The 26,774-nt window shown below is 34.5% G+C and overlaps 2 protein-coding genes across 2 annotated transcripts in view; both read left to right on the top strand.

Moving 5' to 3' along the window:
• Positions 1 to 26,774, top strand: part of LOC148952579 (putative G protein-coupled receptor CG31760) — a 578,976-nt gene that overhangs the window by 520,838 nt on the left and 31,364 nt on the right. The window lies entirely within an intron of this gene.
• LOC148952580 (phosphatidate cytidylyltransferase, mitochondrial-like) lies at positions 1,727 to 25,724 on the top strand. The gene is made up of 6 exons (XM_089089026.1): positions 1,727 to 2,427; positions 12,929 to 13,109; positions 14,932 to 15,175; positions 17,688 to 17,896; positions 20,763 to 20,868; positions 25,586 to 25,724. The coding sequence occupies exons 1-6, from the start codon at positions 1,835 to 1,837 to the stop codon at positions 25,711 to 25,713; spliced, it is 1,461 nt and encodes a 486-aa protein (XP_088945152.1). The 5' UTR covers positions 1,727 to 1,834; the 3' UTR covers positions 25,714 to 25,724.

The following is a 26,774-nucleotide window of genomic DNA, read 5'->3' as shown; positions in this document are numbered from 1 at the left end:
GGCCTCAAGGCATAGACGTCTTGAACAGGGTTTTCCCATCTTCTCCTGACTAGGATAACATCTATCTGGGCTGCAGTAACATTTTCATGAGAGAACCAGGTGACACGTTGTGAAGTCTTGTGTATGAAACAGAGTTTGCAACCACCAGTTGATGGTCACGAGCAAACTGGATGATTCTCTCACCATTTTGTATCGTTGGCCATACGTGTAGTGACCGATCACAACATGGAGTGACTGGTCAATAAAGCCAACTTGGCTGTTCTAGTATCCTCTTGCTTTGAGGTAGTCCCGTTTTTGACAACTTTTTACTACTATACTCCAGTTCCATGTAGATTGAATTTTTTTGTCTTTGGCAGCATCCCGGGTGGGAGCGTATACCTCTATGAAGCTGTGATATTTTTAATGAATAGTCTGCCCTTTAAATGGAATAGGGCAATCCTGAGGCTAATAGAAACCTACACAAGAAGTGTGCAATGAGCTGAAGAGGTCAGCATATCCCACTCCATGGAATCTGGATCCATTCTGCACTCCTGACTTGAGAAATTGATATTTTTCTAGTGATTTTACTGTGAGTATATCTGAGGGCAAAACGCCTCCGATCCTCGTCTCGGAAAGGCAAATCGAAATCTGCTCTGTATTCATAAAATTCATAAGCCATGACTTGGTGGGTTGTCTCTTGATTCTTAGATCTTATGTTCCAACAAAACCTCGCCACCATCATTTGATGCGAGGGAGCATTGCGTAAAACTGGGGACACCGTATAGATGACAAACTATTAAGATCATTCATATTTTCATTCGGATGATGCTTAGGATTTTATTTACACGTAAGCTCCCCAGACTGACGGCACCCTGTATTCGTTGGCATTCGACTGCGTCATGCCTGTGACTCGTCGAAAGGTCCACCAGGCTACCCCATTATATATATGGTATATATATATATTTATATATATATATATATATATATATATATATATATATATATATATATATATATATATATATATATATATATATATATATATATATATATATATATATATATATATATATATTATAATGGTAGTCTGCTATATATAATAATGGTAGTCTGGTAAACCTTTCGACGAGTCACACGCCTGACGTAGTCGAATACCAACAAACACAGTGTGCCGTCAGTCTGGGGAGCTTACGGGTAAATAAAATCCCATGCATCATCCGAATGAAAATATGAATGTTCTTAATAGTTTGTCATCTATACGGTTTCCCCAGTTTTACGCAATGCTCCCTCGCATCAAGTGCTGGTGGCGAGGTTTTGTTAGCCTGATATTTTTCTACTTTCCTAAGGTCACGTGTAAAAGAAAAACAAACAAAGACTGATATATGTAGGGCTAGTAGACAAGGTTTGTGGTCCACACTAGATGAAGAATCGTTGAAGAATTTTTTTTTTATTAATTTCATGTGAAAATTTCTTTGGAATAAAGTTTTTTTTTTTTTTTTTTTTTTTTATTTTAGTACATACGAAAAAAAAAAGTCGAAATAAAAATAAGAAAGAATTTTTAGTGACGTGTCATACCTCCCAACCCCTAAAAGCAAACTTGTCTTGATTATAGTGCTCAAGTGCCATATTCTATAAATTTTTACCACTAAGAGTTGAAGAACATCCAGGGAGCTTGACTTCTCAAAAAAAAATTTTTAACGCTCAGACATACACGGTTTTGACCCAATTTAATTTTATTTCTAGTTGTGAATCTTAAGGATATGCAAGTGCCACCAAATTGTCACTAACACCGAAGTTGAAGCGAGTTGAACTCTCACGATCTTCTTCTGGGAAAGGCTTTAGTTCTCCTTTATTGATGGACCACGAAACCAGTGAGGCTTCTGTATCTGTAAATCTAGTGAGATCTAAATCTATAATTTCCAGGCGTAGTTTTGAGTCTGGTCGTAACGAGAACTTACTGCCTTCTACGTCTAACTCGCTTAAAATTGAAGAGACAGCCAATACAACTTCAATAAGGATTCAACAAGAATCTTTCAATTTTGCTTTGACATCCTCGCCTATCCTACAACTGGACCATTGCTCTACTCAACAGTCAGTGGGCTATTCTGAAATCGCAATGACAAATAGTGTTCAATCGGTGGTTGCTGAAAAACCTGTTGCTGCAATCAAAACATCTTATGTCACTCCAGCTAAGCTCAAATCATCAAGAGAAATAGTTCGAAAAAGAAAGTTTCAATCACCAGTAATGAAGCAAGAGGCTGTTGCTGAAAAGAAACAGAACTTAGTTGATGAGGGACAAGTTAACAGAGACTTAGATGAGTGTTTGAAGAAAGATTTCAAGTTTGACGACTATGATAAGTATATAAAACTTTTACATGACTATAATGATGCCAAGGACGCGACTCAGATTATATTAGGAAGATTAGCTGAGTTAGAAGGGATAACTTCTAAAACTATTCACTATAGATACGGAATGAATGCTACAGATTAATTAGTTTTAGAAGTGTATTTGTTTAAATAGTAATATTTGTTGTTCGTTAAACTAAATGAAGTTTTTGCTTTGTCATCTATTCCGAATAAATTTTTTTGTTTTTTGTGTGCAGTGTCTACCGTAAAAGCTGTGTCGTGTTTCCAGCAAAAAAAAAACAGCGATCGGCTCGGGCCAATAGTGACTGAAACTCAAAAAGTAACTAAAAAAGGGAACTTGTGGGAACTAAATAATAAAATAATAGCAATTTATACATCAAACAAATTGGCTTTTTATGTTGATTTCAAAGATATAAAAGTCACTAAGCTCAATGTCATCACTATAAAGCTATGGGCCTAAGAAAACTTGCCTAATTTAGAAAAAGGGGGAAACACTCCCCAGAATTCAACGATCTTAGTGAAAATCACATTGTAAGATTTACTAAGTTAGAGAACCTTACTTTAGAAGTTTTAAGTTCCAACTACAAAATGTGAAATTTCTCGTTTTGTTTGTAATTGACATCTAATCACCCTTGGTCCTTGGGAATATTTTTGTCTACACCTTCATTTGATCTCGCTCTTTACGCTTCAGTCCGACTTTTGTCTCAATTCTTTAATAACGCCTCTGCAAACACAAGAGCCGTTGAAGTGAAATGAGAAGCTTTTTTAAAGCGCTAAAACACTTTTGTGTAAAGAGCAGGGGGAGGAGAAGGGAGTAGCTCCTTCATATACAAAATAATGACGGTTTTTGTATATTTTAATGTTGCTCCTTAATTTTATTTGATATCACTGAAAACAGACTGAAGAATACAGACTTTTATTATTTAATGTAGTCCTATTTTTAGTATGATCTAATATTGTCTGATATCAATATAATATAATACTGTCTTATGTCTGATACATATTGATAGATCAGACCAAATATCGATATTTGGGGAAAGTAAATATTTTGGTTCTTAAGAACACGTTTGATATACATACTTCAAAATTTCTTGAATATTTTGAATGTTGAGAACTCTTCTACTCAAACTTGTAAAAATTTTCTAAAAATTTAAACGTGGTGTGCATTTTCAGTCAACTACCGACTGATATCTAACTATATAAATGCCCACCATGTGTAAATTTTTACATGTTTGAGTTAAAGAGGTTACAATATTCAGCAAATCTGCAAGTATCTATATCAAAAGTATTCTTTAGACCTGAAAAATTTATTTCCTTTTTTTAGTCCATTTCTAAAACGAGGCTTTTAAAAAGTTTTTTTTTATAAAGTATCTATTTTAGTAAAATAGTTTGTGAAGTCGCTGATGGCGTCTCAAGAAGGAAAGCTAGAAACGCTGAAGGGAATATTAGTGGGAATGTTTAATGTTTTGTAGAGAGGGGGAGGGGTTTGTACAAGAATTATTTAAGGGAAGAATTTATTTGAAAATAAAATAAATGTAAGGAGAGTTGAGCAAGCATTGAAATGTGATTTAAGGAGTTGTAAAATGTAGGCCTTCAATAAAATTGCTGAAGATCTGGAAGATGCAATCAGACGGTATAATGGTAAAATAATGTACTGGTATGTTCAAAAATTGAGAAGGAATAGTCAATCTGGACGTGTTCCACTTAAAGATAGGAATATTCTACGATTATTGATAGGGAAAGTGTTAAAGAAAGATGGGCATAACATTTTTAGAAAGTGCGAAACCGTGATAGAGTTACAGGAAAAGATATGGAAAAGAATGAAAAGTTTTGGGACACTTTTGAGGTGACGGAGTAGAATAAGTAATAGTACTAAAAGGATTAAAAATCAGGACCCCATGTGCTGAGAATCCCCGTAAACAAGTCGTTTAAATATGATGGCTGTGCCAAAATTCTTAGACGTAGATTATGTTGATAATTTTAGCATAATATATGACAGTTTTTTCAAAATTAATAATTTTTTTTTATATTTTGGGAGTTACGGGCGAAATAATAGGTTCGGAAAGTAACGGTGTAATGACTAAGTCGATAAAACTAAAGATAATCGAAGGTGATGTTGGGTAACGAGAACGTCGATCAGATGGATAACTTTACTTACCTAGATAAAATTATTAATAAACACTGTTGGCAAAGTGAAGATGTTAAAAGTAGAATAACCAGGGTCCAGGGTGTTTTTTCATAGTTGAAAAAACTTGACCTACGAAATATAAATCTTCGAACCAAATTTAGGATATTGGAAGCTATAGTGGTCAAGCATGATTCTGAAGTGTGGGCTCTCCGAAAGACGGAGGATTTGCTCGAAGTTTTCTGGAAAAAATTGTTAAAGGACTGTTTGGATGCCCGACTGTGTATTTGAAATAGAAAGCTGTTCAAAAATTTGGTTCAGTCCTGCTTTCTAGGGCTATAATAAGCAAACGATTGAGATGGCTAGGACACGTCCTGTGACTGAAGAATGATAGATTGCCAAAGATCGTCCTTGTCGTTATCGTCCTTGTGCCTATGTCGAAAAGTATGTGGTCCCTGAATGTGACCGAGGATGTCATAAGGAAATATTTAAGGAATATTGGAACTTCTTGCGAGGGTCAAAAGTGGGAAAAAAGGCTTTGAATATATTGGGATGGAGGAGGAGCGTGCCTAGAAGTGTTTGCTTCAAACGGCATGGTGCTGCAGTGAATTGCTAGTAGTAGTAGTAGTATACAGGATTATTTCTAATATAGCCGAGAAGAAGAAGAATTACGTATTCAATCCATTGACTCATACATGCTGATACATAGCATGCAAATCTGTATCCATAAGTTGTCATAGCCTGCTCTCAAACTACGTTTAGTCAGGATGAACACTCAAATGTTGTTGAGGAACTCCAAAAGGCTTCGCTGGATAAAATTCCCTCTGGGTTTGTAGGCCTTGGTCACGTCAAACCCGTCACGTTTGCCACATACCTTGGAGTGGTTTTGAAGAAAATGTAAATCACCCCTGACTATTTTTTCAAAGTTGAGAGTAAAACAGCAAGAGAGATGGTCTTGACCTTGCTGACTGCTCAATCTGCATTATAAGATGCAAGCACCGTCTCTATTCCTGTGATTTAGCCACAACAGAATCAAACCAGTTTGTCAGGTTCACGGATCTTTATATTTTTAATAGAAAGTCGATATTTCAAAGAAAAACATATAAACTCAAGTTTCGTCAGAAATACCTATACGAGGTTCCCACGAAATTAATGTCTGTGTTCTTACGTGAATTCAATTCACCCGTCATGTTTATCCTTCACATAATCATAACTTAAATGGGATTTTTACTCTCCTAGGAACATATCGAAAATCTCATCCGTAATTTCGATTACTTCTTTTTTTTTATCAGCTCTAAAATGACTCGTTCATTCAGTCCATTGTAATTTTGATTACTTTGCAAATGCTTTCTGTTCGATTGATGATGCTCGTTGTTGAATGTCTTCTAACCGAAGATTTTGATTTGCATTACTTTCTATGTGATTCTTGTTGCTGCTTGTCTTAAGAGCCAATTATTATGTACATTATTTTCTTTTCTCAGTCGTTGGGATTCTTGCTGATGATTGTCTTCTCTCCGCGCATTTTGTTTTACGTCATTTTAGTTTGAGATTCGATGTGATTCTTGATTTTACTGGTCATCTATCTGTAGATTTCGTTTTAAATCATTTGGTTTTGATGCTCGTTTTTGCATGTTTTCTAACCGTAGATTTTTTTTTTCTATTCCTTTTGACTTCAGCTGTTCGGATTCATTCATAAAAAAAAATTTTTTTTCCACCATTGCAGCAACTAGGCGTATTTCATGGCATATACCTTCTGAAATTTCTAAATTATGCATTAGCTTAATTATCATGTTATTCTCTAGTTTTACGTGATGAGGTAGCAAATCACCAACTTTAATAAAATTAAAAAAATTTGGCGTGAATTCAATTCCCCTGTCCTGTTTTTCCGTCACAGTATTAGTACTTTAATAGGATTTGTATTGTCAAGGGAGGTGATCGACAATCTCAGCATTAATTTTACCTACTCCTTTTTTGAGTTACGCTAAAATAACGTGTTCCTTCGTTCCATTGTTATTTTTTATTCAATTTATAACCGCAATTTCAGCTTTAATTGTGCTAACTTTTTTTAAGAGGCACCAAAATAGCACGTTTCAAAGAAAATTTTCTTTAAGAGTTTAATTTCTTGCTCTTGGCCATCTCCTTGATTGTTTGTTGTATACTTCGACAATATATGGGAACCACTGCACAGCAGTAAAATTTCTTCCCTTTACAGATTGTTTTTCCTCAGGTATATCCGAAGATCCAACACTTTTAAGATCTCACTCACGTCCTTAGCCAAGAGTTGTAGTTCCCTCGTCATTCCATCCCTTTGCTCTATTTTCCGACAGCTCTTATTTCATGTTTATTGTGATTACGTTGATCAGGTTGAAAGCAGAGTTGCCACTCGAATAACACTTATGGCTCTAATTAGAACCGCCAAAACGTACTACTTCGAAAGAAAAGTACTACCTTTAAAAAATTTAGAGCAATTTGCGCAGTACGCGCACGTGATTCAGCAGATTTCTCTTTTTTTTGACACAAAGTAAGAGGATTTTAACTGTAAATAAAACTCTAAAGTAAAACTGTAAACTAAAACTATAAACTCTAAACTAAAACTCTTAAGTAAAGCTAAACTAGAGATCTAAACTAACGCTCCTAACTAAAACTAAACTAAACTATAACTCTAACAAAAACTCTAAGCTAAGACTCTAAACTAACACTAAAGTCTCAACTAAAACTAAAGCAAACTATAAACAGAACTAAAACTCTAAGCTAAGACTCTAAACTAATACTCTTAACTAAAACTAAACTATAACTCTAACTAAAACTCTAAGATATGACTAAACTAAAACTCTAAACTAAAACTCTTAACAAAAATTAAACTAAACTATAACTAACTAAAACTCTAAACTAAAACTCTAAAGTCTAAACTAAAACTCTTAACTAAAATTAAACTAAACTATAACTCTAACTGAAACTCTAAGCTAAGACTCTAAGCTAAAATTCTAAACTCTTAACCAAAACTAAACTACAACTCTAAAATAAAACTCTTTACTAAAACTAAACTACAACTGTAAGATAAAACTCTTGAATAATACTATAATAAACTAAAAGTGCAACTAAAAACTCTCAGCTAAGACTTTAGTTTAAGATTCTAAACTAAAACGATTAGCTAAAACTAAACTGCAAGTCCAAAAACACTTAATTAAAACTAAAATAAAATATAACTCTAACTAAAACTCTAAGTGCTGAGAGTAACTAAACTAAACTATAACTCTAACAAAAACTCTAAGCTAAGACTCTAAACAAAAACTACAAATTCTCAACTAAACTAAACTATAAATAGAACTAAAACTCTAAGCTAAGACTCTAAACTAAAACTCTAAACTCTAACAAAAACTCCAAGCTAAAACTCTAAACTCTAAACAAAAACTCTTAACTAAGACTAAACCATAACTTTAACTAAAACTCTAAGCTAAGACTCTAAACTAAAACTCTTAACTACTTTAACTCTAACTAAAACTGTAAGCCAAAACTGTAATACCAAACTGAAACTCCAAACTAAAACTCTTGTCTAAAGCCAAACCAAACTAAAAGTGCAAGGAAAAACTAAGCTATGACTCTAGGCTAAAATTCTAAACTAAAACATTTAGCTAAAACTAAACTACAAGTCCAAAAAAAACTAAAAATAAAATATAACTCTAACTAAAACGCTAAGTGTTGAGAGTCTAACTTGAAACTCTAGACTCTGAACTACAACTAAGCTAAACTATAATTATCTAAGACTGTAATCTAATGTCAAACTAAAACTCATATCTAAAACTAAACAACAATTCTAAACTAAAACTCTTAACTAAAACTAAACTAAACTACAACTCTTAACAAAAATTTAACTAAACTATAACTCTAACTAAAACTCTAAACTCTAAACTAAAACTCTAAAGTCTAAACTAAAACTCTTAACTAAAATTAAACTAAACTATAACTCTAACTAAACTTCTAAGTTATGACTCTAAGCTAAAACTCTAAGCTATGACTCTAAGCTAAAATTCTAAGCTAAAACTCTAAACTAAAACTCTTAACTAAAACTAAACTACAACTCTAAACTAAAACTCTTAACTAAAATAAACTGCAACTCTAAACTAAAATCATTAACTAATATTAAACTAAACTAAAAGTTTAACGAACAAATCTAAGCTAAAAATCTAGGCTAAAATTCTAAACTAAAACTCTTAGCTAAAACTAAACTACAAGTCCGAAAACACTTAACTAAAAGTAAAATGTATCGCTTGGTGTTGGGGTATTCAAAAAGCCATAATGTAAAGCTGTGGGTGAAAAGGATGAGTACTTCAAGTTGTAAAATGGGTTTAAGAGGGATATTAAGAAAAGAACTTGTTCTGAAAAGATATGTTCGGAGGGAACCAAAAAGTTGAGGGTGAGGGGGACCCTTCTGTGTCTCAAGTGCGCAAAAAAAAATATTTTAAAAATGGGGGGGGGGGCCCTTTGGGAGCCCGGGGGCCCTTTCGGGGTCTGGGGGTTCTTGGGGGTTGGGGTGAGGGACCTTATAACACTATTCAAATGGTAGTTGTGTATTATACCGATACAGACGAGAACCACCCTAATAAAAAAATAATATGTAGGCCTATCTCTTAATAGGAGCTAGCATTCCCTCAGACGATTTACCATTTTCTTTTCTACTTTTAAATTTATCTTGTCCCATGGAGAAATTGTGTCAATCAGTTATCTTTTCCTGTCTGTATTTTCAACTCTCGGATGCGAATATTCCAATATTAAAATTTCCTTATCTGATGATGTCACCTTGTTATCATAGTATTCCAACCGGATGTTGACATCCAAGAAACATTCAGCAATTGTTATTGACTTCCAATAACCAGATGTCTACATCGAAGTTGTTGTTGGACTTACGTTGAAATCCAAGAAAACAGCAAATAAATTGACCCTGAAAAGGTGTCATTGACCCAGTCCCGCTAGACTCGATAATCCAGCAATTGTTGTTGTGAACTTTTGTTGACATCCAAGAAAACAACAAATAAATTGACCAACACATAACCTTCAAACAACCATCAACAAATAGATGTCTACATCCAAGTTATTTTTGACATCGAAAAAAAACAACAAATAAATTGACCAACACGCATAACCATGAAACAATAACCAGATGTCTACATTCAAGTTATTGTCGGACTTATGTTGACATCCAAGAAAACAACAAATAAATTGACCAGCACACATAATCATCCAAGAAACATCCAATAAACAAATCATCATATAACAGTGAGAAAAACCATGAAAAACATCAAAGTGAGAAAAACCATGAAAAAACATCTTCAGTGAGAAAAACCATAAAAACATGCATAAATTATGTTCGTCCAGTATCTATTGGGGCCTCCCTACTCACTGAGTTCCGTAACTTCAGGATTGCCATCTTTCCATAACCCAGGTTTTTCTTCAGCAGTGGGACCCGGTCTCCACTCTTTTTTCAGGACCTGAAACAGTCCCTGAATATAGGGAAAAGAGAAATTACTGAAGAAAGAGAACGGAACAAAGAATTTGATGGTGGGACCAGTCGAGAATCCAAAGTACTACGTTTTCACTGTTCACTCATTTTATTTTGAGCACGACTCGATATAAAAGGGAAGGCACTGTTCCTTCGTCACAACTACTTTATTTTTTAGACGTTTTTTTAGAATTTTAGACTTTCTATCTGATTAGTTGCAAAGAGCTCAAATTTGGCTCCAAAATTGATCTCTGTTTCCATCAAAGCTTCCGTGGTTTGAGAAATTTAGTTCAAAGACTTTAAAGATGGCTATAAGCTTGTCTTTGATAAGATTCGCCGCTAATTCGGCAAAAATTTCTCTTACGCTTGTAAAAGTGTAAAGCTTTGAAAGTAAAAGCTAGTAAGCTTTTACTTTTGTGCTTTACTAGCATATTTATGGACGCTCTGTGTGATAAAAAAAAAATGTTTTTCCAACTGAAAATAAGGAGCAACATTAAAATTTAAAACCAACATAAATTATTACATATTTGGGGGTGGCTGCCTCCTCCTCGTAACATAGTTCTTTACGCTAAAGTCTTTCATAATTTTAAAAAAGCTTCTTATTTTTTTAATTAAATGAACCTTGTGTTTCAGGAGTTGTTCTTAAAGAATTGGGGCGAGATTCAAACTTTAGCGTAAAGAGGGAGAAGAAGAGGAGGGAATAACCCCCCTCATATATGTAATAATTTCTGTTAATTTTAAGTTTTAATGTCTCCTTACTTTCAGTTGAACAAACTTGTTTTTTTTTAATTTAATTTCTGATCATTTTTTAAATTATGCCAGGAAATCTGGCTCCACCTCCGCGACAAAATCCCTCCTCCTCATGGATATATCCCCTAGACAATTCGATCCTCGTGAAAATTTACCCCGGACAATAACCTTCAACATCTCAACGCGTAAAATTGAGTCGGCAAAGAGAAAGCAAGACATAAGAAGAGTTTCTTGCAGGAATTCTGGCAAATTCCCCCAGTGCAAAATCTCCCCTGAAAAATTTACCTCCTGGAAATTCCATCCCCATGGAAGGTTCTCCCGATGGAAAATCCCCCCAGCAGAAAATTCTTCTCCCCTATCCGAAAAATGCGTACTTACCAATAACAGATACTATACGTAAACAATGGACAAATTTCATAACTTAAAGACCTTTCGTCGGAAGCTTTGGGGGGAGGGGGGGGGTCATATTATCTCAAAAGATATAGTTATTCGGCTTTTCACCTATATTAAACAAAATGGCTACATCCAAATTTTGATCGGACGATTTTGAGAAAAACGAGGCGTTGGAGGGGGTCTAGTTGCTTTCCAATCTGTTCAGTCACTTAAAAAGGGCACTAAAGCTTTTAATTTCCGTTCGGATAAGCCCTCTCCCGACATTCTAGGACCACTTGGTCGATACGATCACCCCTGGGAATAAAAACGAATGTCTTTTTCTTCTTGTGAGGTTTACTTCAAAAGGTTAGATTTTGTTTTTGTCTTCATTTTTTATTTTTTCTGAGCACTGAAGACGACTTGGTGGAGGTCCTTGTCGAAATATCTGCTTATTTCAATTCATATTTTTCCACTGGCTGACAACTACCCTCGTTTTTTTCGGTTTTTTATTTTATTTTTCATTTATTATAAGTTTTTTCTTCTTCTTTTTGCTTAGTACCGCAGGATTACTGTCTATGCGTAGATATTTTTGTCATGCTCAAATAATTCAGCATCGGCTATTAGAAGTTAGACCGCTTTGTTTATTATAATTATATCGTGTGTTGCTTAAACTTGCTACCTCTTATTACGAACACAGTAATGACTCGATGCAGCCCCAAGATGAACTCTTTACATTTCTGCTTTCTTCCTCTACCTCTCTACTCAAATCTAATTTAGGAGAACAGGAGATGAATTGCTTTCAATGGGACCGTTGATTCAGTGGCGGATCCAGGATTTTTTTAGGGGGGGCAAAATAGGTTGATCCGATAAACGTGCGTTAGGAGCAATTTTAATTAGCGCAAACTTGCGTTAATTAAGTAAATTACACTACTTTAGACTATTTTAGGGGGGCGCACGCCCCCCTCGCCCATCCCCTGGATCCGTTACTGCGTTGAGTCATGTACGGTACGGTGTAAGATTTAAATTTGATTAGTATAAACACGAGGCGTCTTTTAGAAACAACCGTTAGATATGAATAACTAATTAAGAATGAATTGCAAAGTATTTCAGTTGAATGACCAAATGGAGTTTCTTGAACACTGGAGAGCAGGTGAACCCCTCGACAGTCAATGTCTTAAGGTAGATACCACAGCCTCATCGCGAAGTAAACGTGTCTATATGCTTACCAGTTTGGCAAGGTTTCTACTTATATTTGCCAAATTGTTAAATGTTGATGCCCTTTGGTTTTTAGATTGTTTTTTCTAAGGCCATCTGTGAAACTTGTTAAGCAATGTGGGTTCGTTCCGATTTACGCTAGAGCTAACAAAATGTAATTTCAAAAGTTCGGTCATGACTTCTGTATCAGTTCAGATATTTGAAAATTCACAAATTCAGGAGTTAGTAAAAAGGCTTACTGAAAAAGGGGAACAGAACAGAACAGATCAATACAAAAAGTAAGGGGCATATCACCCTTTCTGTTTTATTTCTTTGGGAAAAGAAAACAGAATAGAGCCCGTGATTGCATAGTAAATTTTTTTCTAGTCAGGAATGGCACAAAATCAAGCATTTTTGTAATTTGATTTATATGCTATTTTAAACTTTTTTTGTTTTGTTTCCGAGTAATCTTACATTTAAACCTGACTTTTTCAGGTTTTGTTGATGAATTTGGGTTAGAAAAAAACTTAAATTATGTGAAATAATAGTAATTCCTTTAATAAATTCTATTTTAAGTTTTTCGCTATATTGACTGCATTCTTTAATCTCGTAATAGTTTTGACTAAGCAATTTATTTTTTAGGACAATATGGTTGATTTAATTTTTGTTGCTGAAAACCCACTTTCTTGGCACACGGCCAACATAGAAATAAATCCGAAACATTACTCGTTTTTAAGGTACTTGGGATCTAAAGCTGTAACTGCTGTCCAAAATTTTGGTGCTGCCAAAATCTACTTCAACACATTAGTACCTGTGAATAATGCAGTGGGTATATTTTTATTTTAAGTGTTCTTTTTCAAGTAACCCTCGTTCCTTTTATGAACTCACTAGTGTCTTATGTTTATTTTGGTGCTATCTGGTGTAATCCTGGTCTCAATCTATGGATTGTTGATAGTGTGTCGTTTGTCATTACCTTTCAGTCGAACTAAATTACAAGCATCTTACACTTTTTACCCGAAAAGAGCTCTTACTCCAAACTAAAAGCACTTAAGGATCCTGGGGTGTCCGCAGGTGGAGTGATCCCAATTTCCTCATTCAAAGAAAATTTTCTCATTCTTAAAAATTATCATCTTGTTCGGTTTATAATAAATAGAAAATTTCGAGTCTACCTCGATATCCTAAATTAGTAAAAATTATAATTTTGGATTCTAATTCCCTAAATAACCAGTAAAAAATCAACACTTTATTTAGGTCATATGTCTTGACCTTACACGTTGATCTAATGTTTTCAACTTTTTATTCTTGTGGAACTTTTGATATCAAGTACACGTCTCATGCAACCCTGCATGACATGAGGAATTCTGCTGTGTCTGGTGCCTGCTGTACATGCTAGAGCATCATTTCCTCCACCTAGCGGGGTTTAATTCGGACCAAGCGCAGCATATATACGGAAGTAGCGTACTTCCACACCGGGCCGTACTTTCAACTTGATGTATACGGTAAGGAAATTGGGTAACTCTTCTCATTTTTTTTTTTAGTTTTTTTTTTTTTTTTTTTTTTTAGTTTCAACGTAGTTCACGTCTTGTCACAAACTCTATATGACACTCTTGCAGAACTCAAGAGTACCACAGGGAAATGGCCGTGAATTTTGAAGTAAATTGTTGCTTATATCTTGTAATTATTGCCAACCAAATGCCTTGTAGCCTACCCCTTTTAACCATCTGTAAAAGCAGGTATTGGCTGAATTTCCAAGTAGCAAATCGCTGATATATTTCATGCATTACACCTTTAACAAGCTGACTACATAAATTTGGAGTTAAGGCAAAATAGGAAGAAGATATAGTTTATAACTGAAGACACTACTGCAGAAAATAGAAAATTGTATTGTGTAAGCAGAATATGTTTTATGGAAGCAAAAACATTCACCTGTTAAATGCTAATAATATAGAATTATAAAAATGGGTTTATTTCTATAAATTTATCACAGGTAACAGTAAAGAAACTGGAATAAAATCTGACTACGGTAGAAATGCTGTCATAATGTGATTTAACCAAAAACAATGTTTAAGACACATCTAATAGATTATAGATAAATATTGCCATTAAGTGGGGTGGTAGAATTGCTGCTGGAATAATAAACAAAGTATTATAAATCTATCATCGTACAAGAAAATGAACAGCCTCGCATCTGACCTAATATTATTTCTTTATTTATATTTACGTATACATGTAGGCAGGTGCGTCCTGAGGCTAATTTCAGTGGGGGTGGGGGTGATCTTCGTAAATTCTACCGAATCGCTACCTGTTTTATTCTGAATTTTCTGCAGAAATCAATAATTTTGCTAAATTTCAGCCGATGTTGCAAAATTTATGCCGAAATTTTGGCCGTCGGTGAAATTTTACCGAATGCCAAAATATTTGGCCGGAGGGGCCCGCTCGGGACGCCCCTGCATGTAGGTTGATTTCCTGTTTACCATTGCATGAATATGATGCAAAAAGTAGAAAGACTATTGAGATAGAAAGTTTTTTTTGTCATATGAAGAAAGAAAATTGTATATGGAAACTTCCGTTTTTTACTGCAATTCTCTTTATGCATTTAACTTAGTAAAACTTTATTTTCCTGAAAAAAATAATTCTTTGTTTGTAGGTGATAAAATATGGCGTGGTTTCACGTGAAAGTTTCATAGAAGATCTCCTTGATTGGAATTCCCTATATGTAAGCGGCAGACTTCACAAACCTGTTTTAGTCCTTCAAAATTATGACGATGTAGACATAAAAATGGCCTTGGAACAAAATCTGTATAGCGCCCTTCACGCTAGCCTACTCTTACTTCATGAATCATTCACCGAAGAAAGACTTTACCATGCTTTGGCAAGTTGGTCGTATAGAGGTGACATATTTTTTTTTTTTTTTTTTTTTTTTTTTTATTTTTTTAGCTTGAGGATAAAAAAAGAGGATAACATGTTATCCATAATATTTTTTTTATTTAATTTACGAATAATAAAGTTTTTTTTATGCAAGTGAAGAACGACGTTAAGACTTCAAACGATCAAAGATTGCCCTAAATCTTTACAAAAGAACTTGACTGGCTTTTTACTGAAAACAATGCCCATTGTCAGCACTTTCTCTTAACACAATCCTTCTCTGTTGTTAATTAGGTGTCGGGGATGTATTTTGAAATGCAATGGGTAAAGAACATAGTCAGTTATCAATCAGTTTTATTATTTGCAATCAATTAAAGTTTTTATTAAAGCACAAGATGAATTTAAGTGTTAATTTTGGAAAGTTCAGGGGTTGGCAACTCCCCTTCTTTTGAGTAATTTGTTTTAATTTTTAATTTCAACTATCGCTCCTTAGTTTCGTGTAAAATAGAAATTATTTTTGTAACTTTAGAATGAATGGAGTTGTACCAATTCTCCCTGAAGCCTAAAATGTCCCTTTTCAGTAATAATCGATGTAATAAATGTTGCTGATAGTTTCTGAATAAAAAACTGGGAGAATATTTGAGAATATTTGGACTGATATTCTGCTAAACATCCAGACCAGGGGCTCTGACCCTATAATCAGCCATCAATTCAGCGATAAATCTAACATCAATTTAATCTAACTCAATTACGTCCTCGAGCTAATTCAATTAATAAAATGGTGATACTGTGTTCATGTGAGTGAAGTAATAATCAGCCTTCTTATGACAATTGATGTTGTGCTTATGATGTGATGTTGTGCCTTTGGTAAAGAAGTAGTCAATCAAATAAAGCTTGCCTTTTGTTGTTCTCTGAACAGAAAAGCATAACATTACAATTATATCTGAATTGCTTTGGACTTTAGCTCTAAATCATTTGTTTGTAAAAATCAGCCGCTACTGCTTTATTCGTTTCAGGATGTGAGGAGACCTAAGTTAAATTAGATGTTTACCTATGATAGCTTGGGATTGTACAAAAATCCTATTGCGTAATATCCTATTGCGAAAAAGAAGAATATTTATGAATATTTAGAAATGTTAGAATTTAGAGTCCCTTGTTTTCGCTCAGAGATTCACTAAGAGATTTATTTAAAGGAATTAAACTGAAGAAATGCAAAGGGCTTGAATTATTTTACCTTTGTATGTGGATGCTTTTTTGTGCAAGTATCTTCTACCTTGCTATGATTGCTCGTATACGATGATAATTTCTAGGGAACATAGTACGAATTGAATGAACGCACGAAACTCCAGGCATTCCAGGCTGTACTGAAACGCTGTATTTCAATAAAATACAGAGCTGAAGAAATGGTGGAACACACCTGAACAGATCATGACTTTCCGATAATTTGAAAACGAAATTAAATTTTTTTTTCTCAACAATCAATTGATAACACCAACTTTAATGATCATTGGGTGTTAGGAAGAAACTCAAAGATAGGTTCTAGAGCTCTTCCTTGAAGGGTTTTTGGAAAAATAGGTGCACATCAATTGGAATCAAGATACAAGCCCACGCCCGCAGACAGAGGGATAGGGTCTTGGATTTTTTGAATCTCTTGATGTCAAAGAATTCTCCCGTAGTTAATCTTTAGGACCAGTCCTTGATGTCTAAGAATTCTCCCGTGGTTAATCTTTAGGACCGGTCCCGGTCTTTAGTTGTCCAGAAAAAATGAACATGAGAACGACCAAATCACAATCAATGCAACAATCATTCCAAAAAATTGACTTTATTTTCCTTGGTGAGATTTGAAAAGAATAAGAATTCCTTACTGGTGTTCTTTGCGCAATTGGTCACATTAAGGGACACACTATTGCAATCCCTTGAATTCTGTTTTCGTTTCCAACTAAATTAGTTGTTTGTATTTGCGTAATCCCAGTTTTACATCAATACTCCTTTAAAAGTATATCCGTTTTTAAAGCGAAGTTGTCAAATGCACAATCAGTAGTTTGAACTTGCGATTCTGGTTTTCAGTCGAATGATATTTTGATGATCTAGATTTTCTTTGATCACCATTTTTAACATCCAAATTGTGATCTAAAACCCCGTTTGTCAATGAATAGTCCTTTCATCATCCAAGTGACAAAATTTGCTTTTGCCAGTATATTTGGGTGGTTCTTATTTTGGGTAAATTCAGAATGCATAAAATTGTGAGGGTGATAGGATAACATTTTAAGTTTGCTGCCACCCACATCTGGAAGGTACGGTCTTTGTGTAACTTCATTTAGAAACGAATTTATTTTTAAACAGTATATTAAACTTTACTTAATTATATAAGCATAACAAGATGTTAGTCTCTCTGACAAATTATATACCCTGAATCTACTTCCAAAAGTGCTTAAGATAAGTTATTCTTATGAAAACATTGTGTGTGAATAGGTTTGATTACAAAATTAAGGAAAATAAGTTCAACTCTCTATTAACAAGCTCTTTTTCTTTTTTAAGGAGATTTTCGAATGACATTCGGCGAAGATAGAAGTAAAGTTTCAAACATTGTAAAATGTCAAATGGAGCATTTTAGATCTTTATATGAACCAGTCATTAAGAGTTTAGATCAATGGGTAGATGTTGATTTTCTTTCTGGAAAGGCGGAACAGGATGTTAGTCCCTCTGCCAAATTGTATCATCTGAATCTCCTTCCAAAAACTCTTCAAGTAGGTCATTCATATGGGAACTTTGTGTGTAAATCAGTTATTGCTAAAGGAAGTCAGTTTAATAGACTCAATTCTAATAAATCAGCCCTATAATGGAACTTAAAAATTTCGAGAAACTGTATTTTTTAAGTCAAATAATTAATTCTAAATTTATGATATAATTTTCTTCTTAGTAACTTTGGAATCTTTCAACTTGGATCTTATCTGATTGACTGTTTTTGCTGAAGGACAATGGTCGATCTTCTAAAACTAACGCTGAAAATCTAAAAAAGAAAATTTTGCTTTTAAATTTGAAATTAGTTTAATGTTGAAAATTATTTTCTTTTGACCGTGGCAAGGGATGAAAATTTAATGAAAATAGAGACAAATATTTCAATAGTTTGTTTTTAATCCTTCCTGCTCAATATCCTTCGTCTTGCTAGAGATGTAGTCTATTTTATCTACGGAATTTTTATATTTAATTTTCTAATTGTTCGGAATGGATTTTCAGACTATAATATTCTTATTTGATTAGGAAATTTTTTTATATAGGTATTTTCCCAAAACCCTCTTACATATATGCAGTCAATGCCCCCTCCCTGTTCCCTGCACACTAATCTACTGACTCACCAGCAGCAGCTTGGAAATATACTTGATTGAGCACAATTATCTTACTTTTTTGCTCATTTACCTTATTTGTTTGCTTTTTTGTTGTTGTTATTGAAGGTAGTGAAAAGAAGATTGGTAACGATTGCCGAAAATATTTGAAAATATGATGTATTGCTTTCTTAATAAGGGTGAAATCTGTGGGCAAGGATCTCAGGGTTTGACGGTGAAATCGTGTAACATAGGTAGGTCTGGAAAAAAGGATATATACTGGCTTATACTCAGAGAAGAAGGAATGTTTATGGTCTTTCTCCCTCCCCCAACATGTTGAGATTTATACAATTTTGTTCTATTATGTTTTCCAATTATTTTGGTTATTTCTGCATTTTTCTTTGATATTATGCATCTTGCTAAAATCTTTATCACAGGCAATAGAGACATTTAGAGGGACGCTTTTATTGACGCTTGATCGTGCCTAGTCCTTCTTACAGTTAACTTTGCGAAGCACATTTGTTCCTATTAATTTATCCCCCCCCTTGATATTGGTTGCCATTATTAGCGATAGTGTAATTTTGAACAAATAATTTTTACTGCAAGGAATATTAATGGGGAACAAGCGCTCATGCCTCCTAGCATACTTTCTGAACTTATTAAATAGTTGATGGATAATTGTATAGACGCTCCTTCAAAATCACATTCATGGATCCTATTGCTGGCTGCATTTCTGGTTGCGAATAGGAAGCACGGATATGGATAATGATATTAAGTGACAAATAAAAAAATCAAATGATTAATAATATTTTTTCTATATGTATATTTCTTTTATTTATTTTTTATTCCCACCTCCACTCTTTAGCAACTTTAACAACCAAGTCGAAAAACTTATATTGAAACTTTAGCACCACCTACACTTTTATTATTGAACAGCAGCCAAACCGGACACACTTTAAACTACCATATATGCCAAAAAAAACCTTCCATAAATAAAATTGCCTTTCTCCTTATTAAGGTATCTTCCTTCTACAGAAAGCCCTTTTTATGGTTGTCTTTCTTACCTTTTCTTGATTTTTCTAATTGGTGGTCCGTCATGTCTCGCAATCAAAAAGGAGAAACCCTTTTGTGCTCGAAAAGGAGACTAATAAAAAATGATCGTCATAACAAAAATTATAAACTTTATTAGTGAAAATAAGGGAAAAGCTTCTCCTTCCTTATAACTTTCTTTTTAACCAAGAACACACACAGTATTTACAAAGAAAAAATATATAAAAGAAGTGATAATTATAAAACATTTTAATTCGCCATTCAACTTTTCTCTATAACTTTACTTGGACCGCTATTTCAACAACAAAATACAATCTCTGGTAAATAAAATCACTCATAGTCAATTCTCGTCTATATAAGCAAAGGATTTTAAAGGCATCATTAATAAACATACTAATACACCTTTTGGCTTACTCTAGAAATCGTTCCTTATAGATATTTTTGTATAATATCATCTAAATATCAATTTCTCTTAAAAACTTATATTCTAGGCAATATTATTCTTATTAGTTTTATTTGACATTATTTCTTGAAGCTATTTTGCTTAAACTTTCTGAATTAATTTGCTTCACATATATTTTTCGTAGAATTGAAATGTACCATTTAACGCTAACATGTACCATGTACCGTTTCCGTACCATGGTGGAATGTGATTCCAGAGCTATTTAAAGTCTTCTAAAAAATGTTATAATCCTGTGGTGGTTTCAAATGTAGCAATTTAACTTGAAAGCTCCTATTTTTACTGTTTTTTTCTGACTTTAAAACGCAACAATCGTAGTACAACTGTATTTAATAAAATTAAACTCCAGGTGCTACCTAACTATATGTTTTAGGTAAGTTATTTTTCGTTTTCCTATCTTTCTTTTGCAGTATGTTTAATTGCTTAATTATTAACTTGTAGATTTTAATTATTGTTATCCTATTTCCCGATACATAAGTATTTAGTTTCTGGAAGTAAAAATGATTTTTGTTTTAATATATTTATTTTGGTTATTGTGGGGCTATTGTTGATGTCGATGACACAGCTCTGTTTTTTTTTTTTCTTTTTAATATTTTTCTTTAAGTTATATTGTTTGTTTCATTACTAAATCCTTCTTTTTATTTTTATAATTTCACAGAGATATATTAATTTAATTGTTTACTAGTAAAGTTACAGAGTTTTATTTACTTTATACACGTAATTTCATTTTCTTATTTTACTTGTACAGCAAATTTAACTTCCTTAATTGTTCACTTACAGATGGGTATGCTGGAAGAATGGAGTCGTGATGGGAAGTTCCAAGACTTAGAGGACGTACTGCGAGCAGCAGCTTATGATACTGAATGTGGCGACCTGGTTAATGCTGGTTTGTTTTTGTCTATCCTTTTTACAATTGATTTTATTCTGTATAAACAAATAACATAACTTAAACTGAGTATTTCTGAGTTAAAACGTATCGAAATCAAAAGTCCGAATAGTAAGAAAAGAGTTAGCCTTGTTCATGGAAACCGTAGCTTTTCAAGAAACGGACGTTAGCTGAAATAACCCGAAATCCTCAATGTTTGTCACAATGCTTCAAACATGGATGCTCAAGTTTGACAAATGGGTTTTTGATAGTATTTGAAAATCTAACAAGTATAGGCAGTTAGCAATGATAATATATTAATTGTATTAATAGTACTAACCCGTTTAGGACCGAGAAAAAATGCCGGAGATTCTGGTTCTCCTTTTTTGTCCTATTTCATTAGTTTCTTTTTATCACACAAATAAGCTAAAATGCATTTGCAGATTTTTCTTGTTCCCCGTTTCCGATATACAAGCTGTCCTATTTATGGGACAGTGGGCTCTTATGGTATCAAGATATATACAATTTCATTAATTGTGTTTTTATTGCTAAAGATTCAATTAAGTGCAATAACAAAACTAAACTTGCTGTGGTAAGGCGCAAAATAACCAGCGCACAGGGTGACGTCGTGGCTCTCACCGTAGCTCAGTGGCTTTTTCTTGTAGTTCTCGCCTTGGCATCGTCGCTGCTTGTAGCGCTTCACCAGGAAGTGTCAAGATCTATCATATCGGGTTCTGACTGGTGGTGCAGAAACTGGTCTCCCTTCTAACAATGACGCCCTTCATTCCCCTCTTCTGCAACTGGTTTTCAGTAGACATGGTGTTACCTCCCGTCTAAAATCAGCAAGAGTCATTTCCTTTTCTTTATCAACCACCATATTCAACAGTGTGCAAGCAATGACGACAGCCATGTTGAATAGACGCACTAATAGAGTTGAATTCTCTTTTGTTTCCTCTAATAGACACAGCCTATTTGCTGACATGCCACTCATGTAAATCAACTCCACCCATGTACCGGTTGTATTGCCTAAGTTGATGCGGCAGCTGTTCTGCCGTCTTTCCCGTCTGTCCGTTCACTCTTCGTTCAACCGGTCTTAGTGGATCTAGGCTTAGATAGATGCAACAGAGACAACGTTGTTACCCTGCCATTTTACGACCAATATATCATAGGCTGCATCAAAATGATAATCATACGCTCCTCCCTTCTCCTTCTTAAAATATTTGTTAGAAGGGAGAGGGAACCTTGCCAATTAGTTTTCTCTAACCGTCTTGATCGGTTGAAATACAGCTCCTTTCAGATTACACAAAAGCTGGTGATTTTTAAATAAATCGTCAAAATATACCACCCACAAAAATCTCCAGAAGTGGTTTCACGAATTGAGACCCTATGCCTTTTTTAGCAGCCTTAGATAGAGTACTAGGCTCCTTCCCCGAGTAAAGATGAAACTGAAGGCAATAGCCATCGGAAGTCCTCTTATAATTTATATCCGAATTGAATGATCTTCACTCGGATAAACTGCTTCAGGTTATGTTTCCCGTAGTACTCCACTCCCGTAGTACTCCCGTAGTCCAACCTCCACTGGTGTTTTTCCTTCTTTGTTGCTCGGGCTTTCTGAAAAGCCTAAGCCTCTCCCTTGCTCAAGTTTTGCCAAGGAATGGTTCCTTTTTACTTCCTTCAATTCGGACTCCTAACTTTGAACTGCCTCTTCTGTGCCCAATTCTCGAATTTAATGCAACCTCTTCTTCTTTGGGGTTGATTTTGTCTATGTCTTCAAATTGTTCTTCTTTAAGAGGATCTGGTCTGAAATCTGCTTCAACAGTTCCTGGGACGTCATTTAAAATCAGACCCGCGGAGTGGTCGTCATTTCCTTCGTCTTTATCGGCTTCTCGATCGGGTTCGGCAGATAGGATAACAACCTGAATATTTTCCCTTGCAAATTCTTCATCTTATAGGAGGGTTAGAGCTTTGCTAAGTGTAACAACCTGAATATTTTCACATGCACATTCTTCGTCTTATAGGAGGGTTAGAGCTTTGCTAAGTGTAATTAAGGGGTTTCTTGTCTTCGTTTCCAGAAATCTTGAAGAAAAAGAAAAATGTATCAAAAAATTTAAAGGAATTTTTTTAATTGCTACTAATAGGCTAAAGTTTGATTAATAATACCAATTTTTATTTTTATTTTACTTTTGTCAAACCAAAAAAAAAAACGAGAAAAAAACGATTAATAATATAAGAAAACAAAAAAAAGCGCAATAACTAAAAGAAAGTATCAGATGACAATTGGAAGTAAACTAAATGCACATGTGAACACTCTCAAGAAAACTAAAGAGAAAAATATGACCAAAACCACAAAAGGTTTTTCCCAAGTTGTAAAATCCCAAGTGATATTAGCTCTAAAAACAAAACCCTTGAAATTTCACGTACAAAAAACAACCCTTAGAGCCCATTGTCCTAAAAATATAACATCAGCGTAAAAATCCATAAAACGTTGAACTTAATTGTCAGGTCTGTTGTTGCCCAGGAATACGATTCGATATAAAGTTGTCTAACTGCTGTCAAAGTCGCTGGTGCCTGGGGGAGTGCTAATTATTTTTGCCAAATTTTGAAAACTACTGTTGTGCAATTATGCTAATTACCACCTTAATGGCTTCACTGATCTGACAATGAATGATCAGTGGACTTTTAAAAATCAACCTAAGTAGCTTGATCACTGGTGAAGCCTTTATCTCTAAAAGCAAATTATTTTCATCGTAAATTTGGTCATAAAAATTTAAAACCAGGTGTCCTATAAGTAGGACACTGGGCCGTAATGGGTATGTATATATACTGTATTGCGGTTGCAGCGGGAGTTGCAATCTAGTAAAGGACTATCACAGCCCATAGTAACCAAAAATAAGGGAGGATGCTTCCCGTCATGACAATGTCGATTTTTGAAAATGATAGTTTTTCTGTCAAGCTTTTCTAACCCAAATTTGCCTTAACACCCGCCCCCTTTACCAGCAACAAATTGGAGGGAAGCAAAAAGAAACAAAATTTCAAATCAGAAGAAAATTTCTGACAAGGGTAATTTGACGGTTCATATAATAACCCCCGAAAGTGAAAATGTAGATGAATGCCAAGTTTGCGGGAAGAAATTTTCGCGTAATTTTATCTTGAGTCAGCAGATGAGAACACACAATGGTGAAAAACCATATGAATGTGAAATATACAAAAGGAAATTTTTGTATAAGACCAGTTTGATTTGGCATGAGAAGAGCCACAATGGTAAAAACCATATGAATGTGAAGCATGTGAAATAAATTTTCTCGAAAGTTTAATTTAATTCGGCATAAGAGGAACCACAATGATGAAGTACCATATGAATGTGAAGTATGTGAAAAGAAATTTTTATATAAGACCAGTTTGATTCGGTATGAGAGGAGCCACAATGGTGAAAAACCATATGAATGTGAAGCTTGCGACAAGAAATTTTCTTAAAAAGATAAAATAAAAGTTCAAAATAGGGATAAAATCTAGTTTTACTACTGATGACGGTCACTGTATATGTGACCGAAATATCTGGTATTTTTGTAAATTTCTATACACTGACTATTAAAAAGGATTTTATCCCTATTTTGAACTTTTATTTTATCGTCATGGAAAGGCAGTGTGGTCTCCGGAATTATCTATTTCTTAAAAAGTTAATTTCACTTGGCATAAGAGAACCCACAATGGTAAAAAACTTCATATGAATGAAGCCTGCTGAAAGAAATTTTCAAGTTTATTTTGATTCAGCAGATAAGCACCCACAATGGTGAAAACCATATTACTGTTAAGTATGCTAAAAAGAAGTTTTTTAAATAGAATTTTCAAGCTCCTATATACAAAAATGTGGAATTTCGCATTTTTTTATTTTTTTTGCCAGAAGAAAGATCATTGATTCGTTTTTATTTATTGTGTTTTGTTGCCGGTATTTTTTTTCAGGGTTGATTGTATCGAAATAATGATCCTAGAAGATCAAGAAAAGGTGCATTCGAACGGAAACTAAAAGCTCTAGTGCCCTTTTTATGTGACCAAAAAGATCAGAGGACACCCAGCCCCCTCCCACACCCCTTTTTTTCCCAAAACGATCTGATAAAAATTTTGAGATAGCCATTTTGTTGGGTATAGTTGAAGGATCCGATAAATATTACATTAGGGGTAAAATGACCCCCAAAGCTCGTGCGGAGAGGCCTGTAATTTATGAATTTTGCCCATTGTTTACGTATAGTATTTGTTATTGGAAAGTATACTGACATTTTTCGGCGGGGGGGATTTTTAATTGCCTTTCTTTCTGTTTGCCTGCTGAATATTCCAGTGTGGAGATGTTCTGGGGGAATTATTTTTGGCATATTTGGATTTCCGGGAAACAATCTCCACGGAAGCGGGGATATCCAGAGAGATCGAGAAAACGGTTAGAAATTAATGTCTTTTCGAAATGAAACTATGCTATATGTGTGGTGTTTTTTCAGGCTGAATCGTCCGCGAGAAATTTTACGGGGGGGGGGAGATTTTCAGCGAGGATGGAATTGTATGGAGGGAATTTTACAGGAGGGATCTTTTATTTGGGAGGAAATTTGCACGGAAGATTTTTCTTGAAAGGCGGGGATATTTCATGGAGGGTGAGTCAGATTTACCGGCAGCAATCTCCCTTAATTTTCCACATAATTTTACTCTTATAATTTATTACTGGCTGCTGTACTGGGTTTTTTTTTTCTTACAGAAATTGAAAAGATAGTAAATCAGTCCAGTTGGTCACAGAGCATTAAAGGAGTGTTGACAGCTGGCATTTTCAAATCGGTCAAGTATAGTGCCAAGAAGGTTTCTAAAATGATGAAAAGTCTGAAATAAATCTTAAGTATAAATTTCTAATCACTGTTTTAGACTTTTAATGTTGAATAAAATTGGTTTACTTTCTAAGCTTGAGAGTATGATATGTTTTTTGCCATTGACAGTTGGCCATAGCCACCCATGCCCAACAGTGCAGGAATTTGTTGCGGATTGGCGCACAATCTGAAAATAGATCAACTAGACCGCATCGCGCAGGCTCCAAGACAATAGAAAATGTTGCGACGACTTTCCTCTTTTATCTACTAGCTGATGGAAGGCTCGCGGTAGGTGAATTATAGAGGCACAGTGGACTAGGCAAAATGTATTTTGTCAAATCCATGGAAGGGGGAGGGGGTAAATTTATTGTTTTGCCAATTAAATTACTCCAAAGGGACCTTTTTCAATTAGGACACCCCAAAAAACATATTTGTAAAATCTTTGAGGAGGTGGGTAAAATTCCTAAGGAGGTTGGGAAATTTTGTTCAACGTAGTTGAAAGTTCTAGAAATTATTTATTTAAGGATAACAAACCTCCCAGAGTTCCCAGGGCAAAGGTTGTAACCTATGCCCTGGGGGTATAAAAGGTTTGTATAGATATAGTTGTCGTAAAAACTTCAAAGGGGGCTCATTAAATTGGAAATTGAGAGGGCTAGTGCCCTTTTTAATATTTGAAAGTGATTGGACAGTAACTAACCCTCCTCTCACGCCCACCATTCCCCCAAACACATCCAATCAAAATTTTCAGATAGTCATTTTGTTCAACGTTGCAAAAAGTTCTGGAAATTAGGTCTTTGAGGATTAACCCCCCCCCCCAGCCCTCTGGGCAGGGATTGTAAGAAATGTCCTGGGGGCATATAAGGTTTTATTGAAAGCGTTGTCGTAGAAACTTCAAATTGGCTCATTTGATTGGAAATTGAAAGGGCTAGTGCCTTTTATAGTTTAAAGTGACTGGAGAGTGACTAACGCCCCTTTCATGCCCACAATTTCCCCAGACACATCCAATCAAAATTTTTAGATAGCCATTTTGTTTAACGTAGTTTAAAGTTCTGGAAATTAGATCTTAGAGGATGACAACCACCCTCG

Source organism: Artemia sp. Qi Xiang Cuo, chromosome 5 (genome assembly GCF_049724085.1).
Source record: "Artemia sp. Qi Xiang Cuo chromosome 5, ASM4972408v1, whole genome shotgun sequence".
Lineage (NCBI taxonomy): Eukaryota > Metazoa > Arthropoda > Branchiopoda > Anostraca > Artemiidae > Artemia > Artemia sp. Qi Xiang Cuo.
This window is presented reverse-complemented; position numbering and strand designations above follow the sequence as displayed.

Bases quoted from the DNA above. Each gene is read 5' to 3' on its own strand.
- LOC148952580 (XM_089089026.1), top strand. From the start codon at position 1,835: ATGGACCACGAAACCAGTGAGGCTTCTGTATCTGTAAATCTAGTGAGA. The intron at 2,428-12,928 runs TAAAACTATTCA...TATTTTTTAGGA, and splicing joins GAGTTAGAAGGGATAACTTC to CAATATGGTTGATTTAATTT. The intron at 15,176-17,687 runs GTGACATATTTT...TTCTTTTTTAAG, and splicing joins GGCAAGTTGGTCGTATAGAG to GAGATTTTCGAATGACATTC.